The sequence below is a fragment of the Carcharodon carcharias genome, chromosome 22 (assembly GCF_017639515.1).
Source record: "Carcharodon carcharias isolate sCarCar2 chromosome 22, sCarCar2.pri, whole genome shotgun sequence".
In the NCBI taxonomy this organism is placed as follows: domain Eukaryota; kingdom Metazoa; phylum Chordata; class Chondrichthyes; order Lamniformes; family Lamnidae; genus Carcharodon; species Carcharodon carcharias.
This window is the reverse complement of record NC_054488.1, coordinates 61,964,909-61,983,749: the sequence shown is the minus strand read 5'-3', so window position 1 is coordinate 61,983,749 and position 18,841 is coordinate 61,964,909. Positions and strand designations below refer to the sequence as shown.

At 41.7% G+C, this 18,841-nt stretch overlaps 1 protein-coding gene across 3 annotated transcripts in view; it reads left to right on the top strand.

The window, feature by feature from the left end:
* Positions 1-18,841, top strand: part of mbtd1 (mbt domain containing 1) — a 47,991-nt gene that overhangs the window by 12,505 nt on the left and 16,645 nt on the right. For all 3 annotated transcript variants that reach the window (XM_041216940.1, XM_041216942.1, XM_041216941.1), the window contains exons 4-14: positions 944-1,061; positions 3,312-3,394; positions 5,320-5,437; positions 7,072-7,206; positions 9,514-9,602; positions 10,248-10,482; positions 11,706-11,761; positions 13,345-13,449; positions 14,910-15,057; positions 16,497-16,579; positions 17,345-17,579. In XM_041216940.1, coding sequence (XP_041072874.1) covers positions 944-1,061; positions 3,312-3,394; positions 5,320-5,437; positions 7,072-7,206; positions 9,514-9,602; positions 10,248-10,482; positions 11,706-11,761; positions 13,345-13,449; positions 14,910-15,057; positions 16,497-16,579; positions 17,345-17,579 — 1,405 coding nt within the window. The remainder of the gene's footprint in view (positions 1-943; positions 1,062-3,311; positions 3,395-5,319; positions 5,438-7,071; positions 7,207-9,513; positions 9,603-10,247; positions 10,483-11,705; positions 11,762-13,344; positions 13,450-14,909; positions 15,058-16,496; positions 16,580-17,344; positions 17,580-18,841) is intronic.

Below are 18,841 nucleotides of genomic sequence, written 5' to 3'. Positions count from 1 at the left end.
CCTAATGGTGAAGTCTGTGAGATGAAATTCTAGTGCATGTACATCTTTTCCCTGGAGTCCAGTTCCTGCAGGTAACCAATTCATTTAAATCAACACTACAATCCCTATTCCTCTGCCTATTTCTTATTCTTGTAACTGCTCATTGCAGCCTCATTTTCTATCTATAATCTTCAAAACTGCCTTCTCCTTTGCTGATTGCACTATTCGTTCCTTCTAGAACCCTCATCTCTTCAGTGCCTTAGCACTGTCACTGGCAAAGTGTTGTAGATGCTGTTTATTTGGATTTATTGGTCTGAAATTGCTTTACAAAAAACTAACTAACTGTCCAGAGTTCAGTACTTAATACTGAATGTCCGAAGATTGTTCCACTGGCTCTTGAAATAAAGTGAAGATTTGCTGGTTTTAATTTTTTTTCTTTGAAAAAAGAGACATGTTGTTGAAGCTTTTTGCCTTGCACTGACCAGGACAGATTTGCAAGAATACCAATTGTAAAGGGAACAACAATTTATACTGCAGTAGAAGAGAGTGCCAGTTAGTTGGTAAATGGACTCTGGTAGAGGCAATGCCATGGGCCATGTACCAATCAGCAATCTCTGTACAACCAAACAACTATACTTTTTCTCTTCACACAATTGTTACTTAATGCTTTTTGTGAGAGGGATTGGTATTGTGATGAGCATTATTAGCAACAGACCTGTTAGCACATTATATAAAATTCTTCTGGGTCACTCTTATTGTTAAATAACAAACTAAGGAACCTTTCACAAATTGTTGCTAACTAGTGCTGGACAGTGTGACCTCGACCCCTAAGCCTGTTAATACAGAGGAATCCATATGTACAATTACAGTTGCAAAAGCTAACAGTAATTTAAGTGCATCTAATTTAGCCTGTGATGGAGCAGACAATTCACCTGTCACTTACTTTTTTTTTTGCTTTCAACAGGGAAAACCTCCAACAAAGAAGGCAAAAGTTTTACAGAAACAGCCTTTAGTGGCTAAACTAGCGGCCTACGCACAGTACCAGGCAAGCCTACAACAGAATCAACCCAAGAGTAAAGCAGGTGACACATCATCTCTGATAGCTTGCATTATGCTGAAAACTGCTAGTCAGAGGAAAAAGTTAAACACTTTTGGGAAAACTTGGCTGAATTTTTGACCATTTTTCTATTTGTTTATATCTTTAGTTTTAACAGTTCAGCTGAAACTTTGTGTGCTGAGGGGTTTTGGGCATGTGATATTGTTTATAAAATAAAACCTGTGAGACCTTTCTTGTCTGTCTTGTAACACTGAGTGGCCAGAAATGGTGATCTCTCAGTGTGAAGATTTAAAAAATTCATTCTTGGGATGTGGGCATCGCTGGCTGGGCCAGCATCAATTGCCCATACCTAATTGCCCTTAAGGAGGTGGTGGTGAGCTGCCTTCTTGAGCTGCTGCAGTCCATGTGGTGTCGGTACATCCACAGTGCTGTTAGGGAGGGTGTTCCAGGATTTTGACCCAGTGACAGTGAAGGAGCGGCGGGCGATACATTTCCAAGTCAGGATGGTGAGTGGCTTGTAGAGGAATTAGCAGGTGGTGGTGCTCCCATGTGTCTGTTGCCCTTGTCCTTCTAGATGGTAGTGGGTTTGGAAGGTAGCATGCCTTCCAGGACTTGTTCAGCTCCACGGCTGGCTCAAACTTTCAGTTCCCCCTCTAATATGTGAACAGAATCCAAGAAACGTGCCGCTCCTTCCTGTCACTGTCACCAAGACAAACTGGTGGCAAGGTGACAACATAACAGGTCTTTACTGAAGGTTTTAAAAGTTAAGGCACAGTTTTATTTACATATCCTTTTGAAGGGTGGCACCTCTGTAGAATTACATGGAATATGTAATACAGAAGCAGGACATTTGGCCTAACTAGTCAGTGCCATGCCTATACTTCACTCGAACCTCATCTAGCTCAGTCAGCATTAACCTATACTCCCTTTTTCCTCAAATGCTTATCAAACTTCCCCTTAAATCTATTATTCATCTCAACAACTCCTTGTGGTAATGAGTTCTACATTCTCACCATTCCCTTGGTAAAGAAGTTTCTTTTGAATTCCCTGCTTGATTTCTTGGTGACTATCTGGCATGGATTTTCTCTTTCTTTGCCCTTTCCTGCAAGTGGAAACATTGTGTCTACGTACTGAAACTTTTCATAATTATAAATACCTGTGTTAGGCTATCTCTCAACCTTCTCTTTTCAAGAGAAAAGAGAGCCAGCTGTTAATCCTCTCCTAATAGGTAAAATCCCTGAGTTCTGGTATCATTCTTCTAAGTGTCTTTTGCACAGACTTCAGTGTATCTGTATCTTTTTTAAAAAATCATGATGGGAACTGTACGCAGTACTTAATATGATCTAACCAAGATTCAGTAAAAATTTCATGCAACTTCTCAATCCTATCTCTGTACAAAGTAAAGCCTAGTGCTTGATTTGCTTTTAGTTTCTTAACTTGCATCTCTACTTGGAGTGATTTGTATATTTGGATTCCTGGATCCTGTTGCTCCTTTAATCCATTTAGATTCTTATTTTCTAAGTAATATGGACCAAAATGTAAAATGTACAAAATGTCACAATTGTCTATGTTGAAAATCATTTGCCATTATACACCCATTTTGAAAGTTTATTGATATCTTCTAATAATTTGTCACAGTTGTCCTCAGTATTGCCAATAATCCCCCATCCAATTTCCTGCGCAAATTTAGAATTTGTATTTTTGATTCCTAAGCCTAAATCATTCATAAGTTGTGAACAACAGTTGCCCCAGCACTCTTCTTTGTGGGATTCAACTGTCCACCTTCTGCCTCTCTGAATAAGAACTGTTCTTAAAGGATTCCTGTATTGGTCAGCAAACTTAGCCTGTGAATACCTGAACCATGCAGCCAAATATGATCCAAGTTTGGCTTCTTAGCACAGGTGGAGGATCAATCTCAAGCAGGATGGCAGTAGAGGAGCCACAATTGGCCTCTGCATACCTGGGTTAGCAGAAAAAAATCTAGCAAAGGTACCTGCTGCTGTTTGCCAGCTGATGATCTTGGGGTGGAAGTCATGACTGGTGAGGGGAGGGGCGGTCTAGGCAAACATGAGGATTTCTATACCCCCAGCACTTGTGCATGTTCCTGGCCAAATTGGATGCTATGTTAAGGTGACTAATATAATCGTAATCCAACAGTGCTGCTTCTGGCCATTTCCTCTCATATGTATATATTGTTACCTTGGCCTGCTGTTGTTAACTGAAAGGCTGTTGCTGTAGTTTGTTTTTCTTCACCACTTTTGTACTCATTTTACAGCAGTCACAGTGGAAGGATTTGACTGGGGTCAGTATGTTTGGAGCAATAAATTTACCGGGGCACCTGTCAGCTGCTTCAAACATGTGAGTAGAATTTTGTTTTACTGAATTATATATTATGTCAATCATTGCCTAAATGTAGAGTTTTCCCAAAGATCACAAATGTTGTTTAAAGATGAACTATTAATTTAAAATCTCACTTGGGTCACAGGACTAAGGACAGTAAGAGCTGGCAGTGTGCCATATGGCAGTCCAGAGGGAGCTAACTTGTGCTGTACCTTCCCTGGAAGCGTTTGATGGGGACAGTGTAGATGGAGCTTTACTCTCTGTCTAACCCTGTGCTGTACCTGTCCTGATGGTTTTGGATGGAGTACTGCAGGGTGAGCTTGATATTATATCTACTTGTCTTTGAAGGTGATATAGTGCATATTTACAAGAATGACGTATGGGGTTAGAGAGTTGGATTATGAGGGCAGGTTACATAAACTTGATTTGTGTTCCCTGAGTTTAGAAGGTTGAGGGGTGATCTAATTGAGATATTTAAAAGCATAAAAGGATTCAATATGGCAGATGCAGGGAAGCTATTTCCTGTGGTGGGGTAATCCAGAACAAGGCAGCATAATCTTAAAATTGGAGCTGGATTATTTAAGAGTAAAATCAAGAAACACATCTTCATACAAATGGTAGTGAAAATCTGGAACACTCTCCAGAGATTTGAAATTTTCAAGACTAAGATTGCTAGATTTTGTTGCATAAGTGAAAAGGGTCCAAGGTGGGTAAATGGATTTGAGTTGTAGATAAGTCATGATTTAACTGAATGGGAGAGCATGCTTGAATAGCTGACTAAGGTTTTGATGTAGCAACCCAGCTTGCTCCTTCTGGAGTATTTGATGGAGCAGTTACACCTCTGCCATGGCCTTTCTCTAGATCAGATACCCAAGCACAAACCTTACAGCAAATGTGGTACTATGCTGGTTTCTGTGACTTCTACATTGGGCATGTATACCCACTGAGCCACCAGCTAGGCTCTGATTCTCTCACCCACCCTCTTTCCCCCTCTCTCACCTATATCAGGTATTCATGGCCACTTTTCTTTAAATACAGATTGTTGTGTTGCAATTCTCTGGAGAATAGTGCTAAGATTACAGGATTGTCTGCTGCTTAATTACGGTATGTTGTTCATGCGAAGACACAATTGTGACTCCATTGGATGTAATTGTTTCCTCTGGAATTTTAATTGTAAAATACAGTTACAGAAATCTTGAAGGGATGTAATCAGTGTGTGGCTTAATAAATGGCTGGCAGTGAGTTCATTTATAATAAGACCAGTAATTTCACACAAGCAGATTGTGAGTATTTAAAAACATCTTAAAAATACCCTGTTGATAAGGTTGCAGTATAATCAAGTGGACTCTGATGTCATCTGAACCCTTCAATTATGGCTCTGCCTTGTGATCATTCTTTGTCAATTTACTTTTTTTTCTTAAAGAACTTGGTGTCCTGTGGTATTGGTCATGGGCATGAGTCTCCTTCTGTAACTGTTTCTCTTCTGCTTTCTACTCTCTAACTCTCCCTCTTCTGTCTCCTCCCTGCAATCGATTGCTCTTTTTCACCATTACTTTTTTTTTCAACCCCTCTCTAAACTCACTTTGATTCCTGCAAACATTCCTTTAATGATACGTCACCTTTTAAGACCAACCTTGTTAAAGCCCAGTTGTGCTTATAACCAGGGCCTGGTGGGAAGAATAGTCTGCTTATTTTCTTTGTAGTTATGTGTATTTGTTTTTTTTCATGCTGAAAGAGGCTGATAGCATTGATTTTTGAATCCTTGTGTACTTGTATTTTATTCATACTGAAGGATTAAATCCAGCAACATCTGTAAATAAATGAAAGTTAATCAAAACCCAGTGTGTTTAATTGTTCAGACTTGTACAGTCTAGAGCATATACACCTACAAACATAGCTTGGATTGCAGCATCTATTGCACTGCTTCCTTTTGTTATCAACAGGTACCTATGGGGACTCACTGGGGAGACATTGCAGAGGGTGTAAGAGTGGAAGTTCCGAACACAGATTGCAACCTGCCTACCAAGGTCTTCTGGATTGCAGGCATCATAAAGTTAGCAGGTACAACTAAATGCTTGTTCTGGCAAGAGCGATTTTCAGGCATTGCTGCATATATTTCTACCTCTTTCCTTTTCTAAGACACTCTTAAAACTTACCTCTCTGACTAAGCTTTTAGTCATCTAACCTAATATCTCCATATGTGGCTTGGTGTTATACTTTGTTTTATAACTCTTCTATGAAGTGCTTTGGAATATCTTATTATATTTAAAGGTGCTATATAAATTATTGTTGTATAAGAACTCCTGATGGCTATTGCAGTGCCTGAGTGGTAATTGGTTTGCAGCTTACTCACTTCAATGCTTCCTGTATTGAGTTTTGGCCGGTTTTTGGTTATTCCTGCTGGGGAAAGGGGAGGAAACTCACCTGTGCTTGTCTCCAGCTGATGCAGAATAAACCATTGAGAGCAGCTGTAGAGAAGTCTGTCCTGTCTCTGATCTGAAAGTAGCAATGTTGAGAAATGAAACTGCAATTTGAATGAGAAACTTTAAAAAAAAACCTTTTACATGCTCCACCTTAAACAACCTTAACCAGTTAGGAAGCAATGGTATAAAGATGGTGCTGTGTACTGGACTGTACAACAGCAGCAGAACTGTAGGCCTCATGTACACACAGCATGAAGTCTTTGCTGTCTTGTCATACCAATGAGTCATCTAGTTGTCCTTTATTTTAAAATTTCTTTTCTCTATAATTATGGCCAAAAATTTACTGCTTTCCGGTTAAAGACTAGAACAGTTCAGAATGTTAGTGTCAGCTATGTCTCAGTTGGTAGCACTCTGCCTCTGAGTCAAATGTTCAGAGTTCAAATCCCATTCAAGGACTTGAGCACAATAATCCAGGCTGACACTCCAGGTACAGTACTAAGCGAGTGCTGCACTGCTGGAGCTGCTATAATTTGGATAAAATGCTAAACTGACACCCTGTCTGCCTCCTCAGGTGGCGTAAAAAAAATTCCTAAGGCATTATTTTGAAGAAGAGCAGGGGAGTTATACCTGGTGTCCTGGCCAATATTTCTCCCTCAATCAACATCATAAAAACAGGTGATCTGATCATTATCACATTGCTGTTTGAGGGAGCTTGCTATGGGCAAATTTGCTGCTGTGTTTCCTATAATACAACAATGACTAAACTTCTAAAGTACTTCATCGGCCATAAAGCATTTTGGGCTGTTCTTTGGTGGTCATGAAAGGCGCTATATAAATGCAAGTCGGTCTTTAATGCAGCAGCATGTTCCTCTGAGTACATTTAAAATTTCCCAAACTTTTGTATATTTGTTAAACCCTCTGCTGTCACATGCTTTCACCATGATGAGCGAAAGATGATGTACAACGTGTATCTTCTCCCTGGTCTAATGCCTTGTAGCAGGGCTGATATATGGTGGTGGACTAGAGCAGAGCAGCTCTGAAACAGACGATAGATGTGCAGCAGTTGCTCAGGAGTGGACTTTACTCTCTTTGGGAAGGGATCTGTGCTTTCTTGTCGTGATATGGCTATGATTGACATCTTAGCTGGATTGGGTGAGCTGACAGTCTAAATCTAGGCCTTGCCACCATCACTGCACATTGGTTCAGTGTGCACTTTTCCTAATAACTGATTAAAATTTCTTTCTTGGACTAAGAGATATTTTTTTCTTGTAGGCTACAAAGCTTTGCTCCGATATGAAGGTTTTGACAATGACGCTAGTCTTGATTTCTGGTGCAATGTATGTGGTTCTGATGTCCATCCAGTTGGCTGGTGTGCAACTAGTGGCAAGCCTTTAGTTACTCCTCGCAGTAAGTATTCTATGGCAATTCCCCTTTTAAAATTTTTTTTTAAATGTCTATTTGCCTCTGTCATTCACAGATTCTAGGATCACATTGGACTACAAAGGGCACTTCCAGCTTTTCTCTACTGCAAGCAATCTTAAACCCCTCTCCCTGATTCCTTCGCCCCACCTCCAACAATAAGTTCAACAAGCTCATTGATTTCTTTGTCACTAATTAGCTGCCTCTGCCACTTTCCTCCCTTTCTTTCACCAACTGGGCCAAAGTTCCTCTTTAGCTTCTCCCCCACCTTCCCTAGCCCTGAACTTGCACTTTTCTTTCTTCTACTTCCACTGATGCCCTCTCCAAGGAACTCTTGCCAGCAAGATCCACCTCCTGCTCCCTCAACCCTATACCCACAAAACTGCTGGCCACCCTGGTCCTCATGTTTGCTGATATTGTTAACTGTTCTCTCTCTTCAACTATGTGTCTTTCCTTTTAAATCTGCTGTCTCCTCAAAAAAAACCTCCCACCTCCACTGTCCTTGCAAACCACTGCCCCATCTCCAACTTCCTTTTCCTCCAACTCCCTTCCTTCAAGAACCCTTGAATGGGTTCTCAATTCCCAAGCCTGTGTCCATCTTCCGCAGAACTATGTTTGAATCCCTCCAATCAGGTTCCTTCCCTGCCATGGGACTGAAATGGCTCTTACACTGGATGACATGTATAACGTTGATGACTGATAAAGGTAAACTATTGCTCCTCATCCTTTTCAACCTGTCTGCAGCCTTTGACACAGTTGACCACATCATCCTCCTCCAACACCTCTCAATTGGCATTCAGCTGGGTGGGACAGCACTTGCCTGATGCTGTTTTATTCTATAAGCTTGCAAAAGGAAGTCCTTCCATGATTCACCTGAGGCATTTGGAACCAGCCTCATTTTTCTGGATTTTTCTCGATCACCTCCTACACCTCAACCCCCCTCTCACGGCACCTTCCCATGCAACTGCAGAAGGTACAACACTTGCCCCTTTACTCCCTCCCCACCTCACCGTCCAAGGGCTCAAACAGTCCTTTCAAGTGAAGCAGTGCTTCACTTGCACTTCCCTCAATTTAGTCTACTGCATTCGCTGCTCCCAATGTGGTCTCCTCTACATTGGAGAGACCAAACGCAGACTGGGTGACCGCTTTGCGGAGCACCTTTGGTCTGTCCTCAAGCATGACCCAGACCTCCCTGTCACTTGCCATTTCAACACTCCACCCTGCTCTCACGCCCACATGTCCGTCCTTGGCCTGCTGCAATGCTCAACGCAAACTGGAGGAACAGCACCTCATCTTCCGACTAGGCACTTTACAGCCTTCCGGACTGAATATTGAGTTCAACAACTTCAGATCATGAACACACTCCTCCATCCCCACCCCCTTTCCGATCCCCCTTTTTTCTAATAATTTATATATTTTTAAAATTTTTCTTTTCCCACCTATTTCTATTATTATTTTAAAATTTATTTCCATCCATTATTTTATCTCCAACTTTTAACTATTTTGTTCTCTCACCGCCCCCACCCCCACTAGGGCTATCTGTCACTTGCTCATCCTGCTTTCTACCCTTAATGTCATCTTTAGCACATCCTTAGCTAATATCACCACCGTCAACACCCCTTTGTCCTTTTGTCTACGGCATTTTTGGCAATCTCTTCTTTGCCTCCACCTATCACTGCCCTCTATCCAGCTCTACCTGTCCCATCCCCCTCAAACAGCTTATATTTCACCTCATTTCTATTTCCCTTCAGTTCTGATGAAGAGTCATATGGCATCGAAACGTTAACTGTCTTCCTCTCCGCAGATGCTGTCAGACCTGCTGAGTTTTTCCAGCCAGTTTTGTTATTTTTTTCATTTTTCTGGATCCAGGTGACTTGTGAATACTTCACCTGTTTGAGGCGGAAAAACCCTGCATTCCAAGGGTCAGATTGAGGTGATTGGATGGAACTTCAACCAGCTCCTGCTTTTGTTTGATGAATGGCTCACCGACATTAAGCTGCTTTCTCTCTAGCTGCCTTGGTTGATGAAAGTATGCTCGTTGGGATGTGTGCAAGTTGGGTTTCCACCTTGTTGGTGCATACACATGTCAACACTGTTTCAAGACTTACTTTAAACAATAATAGTCATCTTGTATCTATAGGTGTGCATGTATTCTACTAAATTCACTTGGACATTCAGGGTGCAAAGTATGATCAGGATCTTCTCAGTTTTTCTGATCCAAGTGCTGTGGGTTAATGTCTGCTATTACCTCATTAATATCTATCATTTGTAATTTTCCCCTCATTCCCTTCGCAGCTATCCAACACAAATATACAAACTGGAAAGCTTTTCTTGTGAAAAGACTAACTGGTGCCAAGACCCTTCCACCTGATTTCTGCTCCAAGGTAAGACGCTCTGCACCTTATTCCTTTCTCATTCCAATTGTTTTCCTGTCTGTTTTAATCTTATTTAATTTCATGCTCCTGCCAATGTGATTGGCCTGTTATTTTCCCTCTTGTTTCCTTAGCAAGTGTTGACTGCTGATTGGGTCTGATTTTAGGGACATCAGTTGTCCTTTGATATCGTCCAACAGGTGTGAGCATTGAGCAACTCTTGTTCATGGATACACAGCCATAAAGGATGTCACTGCTAGGTCTTGTCCTTTCTCATTTGATAGTCATGTCCAGTCTATCTGCACAGCAATCAGGTGTACAAGCCATGGCTGATACAGGTGGGGGAGTGGACAAACCAGCGGGTGGAGATGAAGAAGTCTATTATAGAACCCCCTGCTCCTTGGCAATCAATCAACTCCATTGCAGATTGAATCTTGGGCTTTCCTGAATTTTCTGGTTCAGTTATTTACTGTATAAAGTGGCGGAGCCATTAGGAGCTCTCCTCACTGCCCTTTGATCTGAATCTGGCCATAAACTCTGGCTTGCTACTTGGATATCGCCACCTACAATGCCATCATCTATTATCATTGTGCTTCAGGATCAGCAGTGCAGATAATGCCAGCCACTTCCCTTCAGTAATGTCAAGGTGTCTTGCAGGTTGTTGAAAGCATGCAGTACCCTTTTAAAACCGCCATGCGTGTAGAAGTTGTTGATAAAACGCACCTCTGCCGAACAAGGATAGCAGTGGTTGAAAGCATAGTGGGAGGTCGTTTACGGCTCATCTATGAAGAGTGTGAAGATGGGACAGATGATTTCTGGTGTCATATGTTGAGCCCCCTCATTCACCCTATTGGTTGGTCTCGAAGCATTGGACACAGATTCAAACGAACAGGTAAGTGTTGAATTTAGGATTTTTGTGTTTTTTTATGGGCGTCTGGTCAAAATAGAATCAGGCTCAGCGGTGGTTCCCTTTCATGGTCAAATAGTTTGGTAGTTCTGTGCCCTTTTGGTTAACATCCTGAAGGGCAGCTGCATCCACGAAACATAGGGGAAAATGATAGCTGTGATTGAAGAAAATAGTTTCACATTGAGAAAGTGAACAGGTGTGTGTGTTTCATGTTTTCTTTGTGAGGCGTCTACCCCGGGAGGATAGAATCAGTACAGCATAACAGGAACTTAAACAAAAACAGAAAACGCTGCAAACTCACAACCCATCAATCAGCAAATGTAGACAGAGCAGCCCCTCTTCCATAGCAGAGTGATTATGTTACTGGGTCAGTAATCCAGAAGCTTGCATTAATGATCTGGAAATGAGAGTTCAAATCCCACTGTGACAGCTGGGGAATTTAAATGTTGTAATTATACAAATCTGGAATTAAAAAGCTAGTATCAGTAATAGTGACCAAGTAACCATATAACATCATGTAATAAAACTCATCTAGTTCAAGACTGCTGTCCTTACCTCGTTTGGCCTGTATGTGACTCCAGATCCACAGCATTGTGATTGACTCTCAACCACCCTCTGAAACGGCTCAGCAAGCCACTCCGTTAAGGGCACTTGGGGATAGGCAGTAAACACTGGCCTTGCCAGTAATGCTTGCGTCCCATGAATGAATTTAAAAAGAAATGGAATACCTTCTTCAGAGCTGATACACAGAAGGCATAAAAGCATAGTAATAAGAACAGGCGAAAGCAGGACAGGATTGTGGTGTGGATGTGCACATGTTCTGTCATCAGTAGAATGGAGCAACAGATTTCTCCAGTAATAGACCAAAGCACTGAAGTAACAGAAGGTGCTAGAGAAACAAAAGGCAGAAAAATAGCCACAGTCTTGAAAGTTGAGAGAAATGTGAGACGGAAAAGCTGGGGGACAGCTATGAAATTTGAGGCATGTTTAAAAATGAGGACACAACTGAAATCTGAAATTATTGTTCAGACTGCTGATATCTTCATGCCTGTGTGATTATTAAGAAGACCAATGCTGAACTTTCATCTGGTTTCATTTGGGTTAGATTTTACATCTAGGTTTAGTTTCCATCATTACCTCCTGCGTTGTTTGGCTATGCTCCTTTTTTATATATTAAATTAAATTTACAACCTTCCTTTTATATTTAGATGGTTCAAAGAAGCAGGAAGGTCAGTGTGATGCTGCACCACAGTTATTTGCAAAGGTAAGCTTACAGAAGTGAGGCATTGTACCCTTAACAGATGAATGTGGGGTGTTCCAGGTAAAAATCTTGTTAATTTTTGTTTTTGGTCATCTAATATCCTATTATTTGTGTGCTTCCTGGTTCCATATAGCTTTTTTGGTTTGCCTTATTAGCCGTTCAGATTTAGAAGCTGCAGAGAACACCTCTGCTTAGAGTTAGTCAAACTAAGTGCATGTTGCTTCATGTGGCAGATTACTGTAATAAATACTGTTTAATCACGCAGCATTACAAAATCAATGGGGTGGAACTGGCTAGATCAGATAAATATGATTTACTAGCAGAGACTTGCAAAGCATTTGTGGTCAAATTAATATCTTTATTGCAAAACTGTATTACTATATTAAATACAGAATTTCTAGTTATTCTTTCACCAAAGCCCCCTTAGACAGCACCTTCCAAACACACGACCACTACCAGCTAGTAGGACAAGGGCAGCAGACACATGGGAACATCACCACCTGGAAGTTCCCCTCCAAGTCACTCACCATCCTGACTTGGAAATATATCACCGTTCCTTCACTGTCGCTGGGTCAAAATCCTGGAACTCCCTTCCTAACAGCACTGTGGGTGTACCTACACCACATGGACTGCAGCGGTTCAAAAAGGCAGCTCACCACCACCTTAAGGGCAATTAGGGATGGGCAATAAATGCTGGCCCAGCCAGCGACACCCAGATCCCGTGAATGAATAAAAAAAAGACTTTAACAAGACCAAAAATTCTCACTCTGGGGAAAAAAGCTACTTAAATCTTCTCCATGTGTGCAAACAGACCCGGGAATATAAATGCAAATTTTTCCAAGATTCTCGCCTTGTGACTTGTGGAATATGAAAGCTTAATTGGGAGCTGTTTTCTCTTGAGTTGAAAAGGCAGGTTTACTTCTTATGGGCTCAGTATTATTCAACGAATAAACACGTGATTGCCTTGAAATCTGCCTGTTTTAATTTTATCATTTGATCATCTGTAGTTGAAGAAAACAGCTTGCTAGCTACCAATCTTGTTCCATGATTAAATTCTTGTTTAGGAATCAAATTATGTATCAACATTATAGTGACTCCGTCCTTGAGTCAATTTGTGCAGTGGCCAGCCCATTGGAGTGTGACTATGTAGGAACTCTGGAGGATATAGCTTGTTATCGTCATCTTCGTCTATAGAATCAATGCTGATGTATTCTTTTAATTCACCTAATAGCTCCCTGAAACCTTTTCATTCAAATCTTATGATGCTTAATTTTTTTGTACAAAGAATAGCTTTTGAATAATTTGTTTCAAATAATGGTCCCTACTATTTAGCCATATGTAACCAATTCCATCATCTCTAGTTCCCATAGTAATGTGTTTGGTTATTTATTGGCCTTGATGTGGCTGAGCAAACTACTCAGTTGTATCATGCAGTGGTTCAGGATGGCAGCTCATCATCACTTTCTGAAGGCAACAAAGGGTGGGTAATATATGCTGGCCTTGCAATGCTCACATTCCTGAGAATGATTTTTTTTTAAGAATGGTTTGCAAGTCTTTGTGATCAGACTGAATCTCTTGACCTTCAGGTGAAGGATGTGGACCAGAGTGGAGAGTGGTTCCAGGAAGGGATGAAGCTGGAAGCAATCGACCCGCTGAATCTCTCTGCAATTTGTGTGGCAACTGTCAGAAAGGTATTTTGTGCTGAGACTTGTCAGCTTCTGCCTTGCCCAGATACTCGCCATCGTCTTGCTTCCAATCTTAAGTTGTTTTTTGAACCTGCATTATTAATCCTTTGTACTATCCATTTATGAAAGGTGGAGTACAATAGTTATACTTGCATAACCTGTTAAACTTGCTGCGGTGGAACCCAAGAATATTGTGTGTATAAGAAAGTAATCTTGTCGAGCCCTGTTAAACAACTTTATTTTGCGTAGCTGAAAACGCAAATGATCAACTTAAAGTTGCAAAGTTGTTTTTTTAGCATGGAAAGTCTTCAAATATATTCGAGGTTGAAAGCCACCACACTCGGCTGTTAAGCTATTTCTGGGTCACTTGGATCGACTTGGTTCACGAAGGTTGGGTATGACCAGCGCCACCTACTGTTAATAAATTTATACCAGAGATTAAGCAAGCAAACATTCTTTCTTATTGATTGCAGTTATGAATCACAATTATTCCATTAGTATATTTTTTGTAAAAATATTTTTTTCCCTCCTTTTTATCTTTCTTCGCTGGGACCTTTCCCTTTCCAGTGTCCAGACGCATTTCCAAGTTGTGTGTACGCTGGAGGCATGCTACTAATGACTTGTGCTCCTGAAATGACTGCTGGAAACTCCCAACTTTCCCTTCACCCTGAGCTTAAAGTATCTGAGTGAGGAAAGGTCGCAAATTGTTTTCTCTAGTTAAGAGATTGCATTGGGGAAATGTTTAGATCCTTGAGGATACTGATAAATTACCCTCCCCTAATATGTTTGCAAATGTGACAAAATCCAGCACTGGCTTGAAGCTAGAAGAGGAAAGGTGCACAGACAGTCAAAATCAAATGTCTCTTGGAATGGTGTGAACTTGTAGGTAGAATTAGCTGATCAACTGGTGCAGAATAAAATCAGGAAGAAGTTGCTGGATATTTGTGGGAGTGAACATTAGTTTTTGGGACCAGTCACAGGGACTTCAGTTTCTGCACTTTGCCATGTTATCTTTCCTCTTGGTAAGGAAATGCCTGTACTTTGCTTTACAACAAGCTGTGAGAGTGATCATGGTTACAAATCATTGCTGCTTGTGGTGCTTGTTAGTGGGAACAGCAGCGTTGACACTGAATATGTTGCGAGTCTCTGTTTTATCACTCAGAAGAAATGAAGTCATCAAGGTCTCAAACTGATGGCATACTGGAGTGAATCTTTTCACTGAAGTGATGTTGCAGTGAAAGTTTCCATAATCCCTGTGATACCCCTCCTCACTATTGGCTTTGCAGAAATGTTTTGACAAGTTGAATTTATTAGCCTGGGTTTCCCTGATTTAATCAGGAAGGAGAAATCATCACTACCATGCATTTATCTGCTCTCAGCTGCATGGGGGATCCATGTGAATTTGTGTGACATTGTCTGTGCTTTTCTCATCTCCTGACTTGCTGAATTTTCCATATTTTTCTCAGGTATTGGCTGAGGGCTACCTAATGATTGGCATCGATGGCTCCGAGGCAGCAGATGGCTCAGACTGGTTTTGCTACCACTCCACTTCCCCGTCGATCTTTCCCGTGGGGTTCTGTGAAATCAACAAGATTGAACTTACACCTCCCAGAGGTAATGTTGTTCTCATTGCACAGTTTGTAACAGCTTCATTGTTTATCTTCAAGGGAGTTTGAAACATTATCATGTTGAGGTTTATTTGGTTGACATAGTCTGAATTAATTTCATGTGATGGGGTTTGATGCCCATAATCTGCTTTTTGTTCCATTAAACTTAGCTTTGCTTTTGCTATAAGCTTACTGCCATTGACTTGGTTGATAATGTGGTTCCTTCAGTCAGTCGAAGCAGAGATTCTCTTAACCCAAGTTGCCTAGTACGTGAGCATTGTTTAAATGATTTGGGAATCGGCGTGAAATGTTGCAGAAAAATAAGTTCAGAGCTGATCCTTGTAAGAGAGAGCTTGTATTTGACATTGTTTTACACCTGGGATGATGCTTTTATCCCTGCTTTAAGCATAAGTAACAGTGTGCCTGTCTCCCCATCATGGTTTTGTGATGGGTGAAATGGAAAAGGAGAATTTATGTAGCTGCAGGTTGACAGTGTAATCTACACTAAACTAGAAGAACTCTGCAGCAACTTAATGGACCTGCACTGTTACCGTGCCTTTCAGTGCACTCTGTTCAGATCACTGGTGCCATCCTTGCTGAGGGCTCACTTTTATTCATTCTGCTGTAAAACGCAATGTCTTGCCTCACCCCTCAGTGTAGTTGAAGATGCCATCTTTCACATGAGATGTCAAAGCGAGGCCCTGTCTGCCCTGTGACGGATGTAAAAGATCCCAGGAGACTGTTTCGAAGAAGAAAAGTAGGGTTCTCCCTTGTGACCTAGCCAATATCTCTCCCTCAAACAGCATCACTTTTTAAAAAAAAATTCTGATCATGGCTCTAGACTGGCAGTGTCCCTTAAAAATTGAGGACACTTACCACATATCTCATGCAGTATAAAATCCCAAGGATCAGGAAGACATCAGAACAGATTCCTGGTCTGAACTGAGTTACCTGGATCTTGGCCAGGAAGAAGTGGGGCTGGTACAGTTCGCTTTAGTGTCCCTAGACTAAGGAGAGGAAAATCTAATCAGGTTTCCTGTTCCAAGTCACCATCCACTCACTCCTGCTAGAAAGTGTGTGCGCGCAGTGGGATTGGGTTCAGTGGTAATGCTGCAATGAATGAATAGCCAGCTCCTGGCCATATGGATCAGATACACCTCTGAAGCCAGGCAAAACGCAGAGTCGTTGCCTGCAGGCAGGAGGGGAGAATTATAAGGGGAAAAAAATAAACAAAAATGCATACTGGCTGTATGTTTTTTTTTCCCTCCTGTTGGTTTCTTATTTGAAGTGGGAATGTAAGCCAGTATCCTGCCATTTTGTGCTGTTATACTGTTCCACCAGTTGAATTTCAGTGATAGGCAGATGCCTGGGTCACAATTCTTGATGTCAGGAGGATAAATGTTAAGTTTAGTAAATCACTACTAAGGTGATCTGGCTATTTTACAGGTTACTCCAAAATTCCTTTCAAATGGTTCGATTACCTTAGGGAGATGGGATCTGTTGCAGCACCTGTCAAACTGTTCAACAAGGTGAGAGCACAAGCTGTCAGAGATGCAAGTTCTTCTGCTTCTATTCTTTCATACTCTGTCTCTTTAAAAATGAGAATAGGGGATCCCCCTTGAAAAAACAGCTTAGAGCCTCGAGAACTCTTGGTCATTGCTGACACTCGGACCTATTTTAAGCTGATACAGATTGTTCCATTTGGGTCACTCACTTCTACGATGTGACCTTTGGTACTAAGCTGAGATTGCTGTCGAGTTTTTAGCCAATCGTACTAATGAGAATAGATTCTGTCTGCATCCATTAGATACTGGTTCGTGCACAAAGTAGCTGCTTTTAGCACTTGGATAGTAAACGTCACATTCTGAGTTCTTGAATCAGACTTGCTTTGAAGTATTGACTTCGCATAGACTAGGTGGGACCTAGGTTTAATCTCCTGACATTCGCAGAGCTTGTTAATCCCAACCGGGGTTCCTGAGATGCTGCAACTGGCCTCCATGCTGCAGGGCTAAGCAAGAGGCAGATCAGCAGGGTTACTGGATCCTGATGGCTGTCCAGTAATTCCTGCTGGAAAGGGATTTGTGTGCATTTGTTGAGTGAGACTCCACTGTGATTGCCCCACGGTAGAATAATCTACTTGTACTCACTGAAACTCGAATATGATATGGCCCCTGTGGTGTGCTACCAGAGGGCAGCCCACACCCAGAACTGACCCAGCATTAGGCATAGCCTACAGGAGTATTATTTTTGAAAAGTTTTCCAATTGACTGATCTTCAACTTCCTCCAAAAATAGGAAGTCCCAAACCATGGTTTCCGAGTGGGAATGAAACTGGAAGCCGTGGATCTAATGGAGCCGCGCCTGGTGTGCGTAGCGACTGTGACCCGCATTGTCCATCGGCTCCTCAGGATCCACTTTGACGGTTGGGAGGATGAATATGACCAATGGGTGGACTGTGAATCTCCTGATCTCTATCCTGTCGGCTGGTGTGAACTGACAGGCTACCAGCTTCAACCTCCAGCATCGCAGTGTAAGTGACCAGGGTATTCCTGCCAGCAGCTTGGGGTGTATATTTTTATTTGTTCACAGGGTGCAGGTGTTGCTGACAAGCATTTGCTGCCTATCCCTAACTGTCCCTGAGATGCAAGTGACAGCTCAACCCAGCTCTGCTTCTGGGATGGACATGGGATCCTTGAGCCTGCTCCGCCATTCAATAAGACCATGGCTGATCTGTTTGTTTCGAGTTCCACATTCCCATCTACCCCTGATCACCTTTGATTCCCGTCTATGCCCAATAACAGTAGATTCTTGTTAGGCAAGGGAATCAATTTACCTCTGCTTTAAAAATATTCAATGACCCTATCTCCTCCACCTTTTGAGGCAAAATGTTCCAAAGTTGCACAACCCTCAGAAAAAAAAAAATTCTCCTCATTCCTGTCCTATAAAGGCGACCCCTAATTTTAAAACAGTGCTCCCTAGTTCTGGACTCACCCACCAGAGGAAACATCCTTTCAATGGCCACTTTGTCAAGGCAGTTCAGGATCTTATATAATTCAATCAAGTCACCCCTCATTCTTCTAAACTCTGGTGGAAAAAGCCCAGTCTGTCCAACCTTTCTCCATAAAACAGCCCTTCATTCCAGGTATCAATGTAGTAAACCACCTCTGAACTGATTCCAGTGCATTTGCATCCTTCCTTAAATGAGACTAAAACTGCACACAGTATTGGAGATGTGGTCTCACCAATGTCCTGTATAACTGAAGCAAAGCATTCTTTCTCTTATGTTCATTTCCTCTCTTAATAAAGGATAGCATTCCATTAGTTGCCTTATTTACTTGTTGTACCTGCAAATTAACTTGTGACTCGTGCATCGGAACACCTAGATCCCTCTGCACCTTGGAATTATGCAGCCATTCTCCATTTAAGTAGTACTCTGCTGTTTTTTATGCTTCCTGGAGAAGTTCACATTTTTCCCCACATTCTGTCCGCCAGATTTTTTGCCCACTCATTCAACTTCTCTATATCTACTTGCAACCTCCTTCTGTCCTCTTCACAGCCTACTTTCCTATCTTTGTCATCTGCAAATTTAGCTACCAATCCTTCGCTCCCCTCATCTAAGTCATTGATGTAAAAAGTTGAGGCCCCAGCACAGACCCCAGCGGGACTCCATTGGTCACATCCTGCCAAGTAGACAGACCCGTTTATGCATACTGTTTTCTGCCAGCCAGCCAATCTTCAATCCAGGCTAATATGTTACTCCTCTGCACTGAGAGATTTTATTTTCTGCAGTGA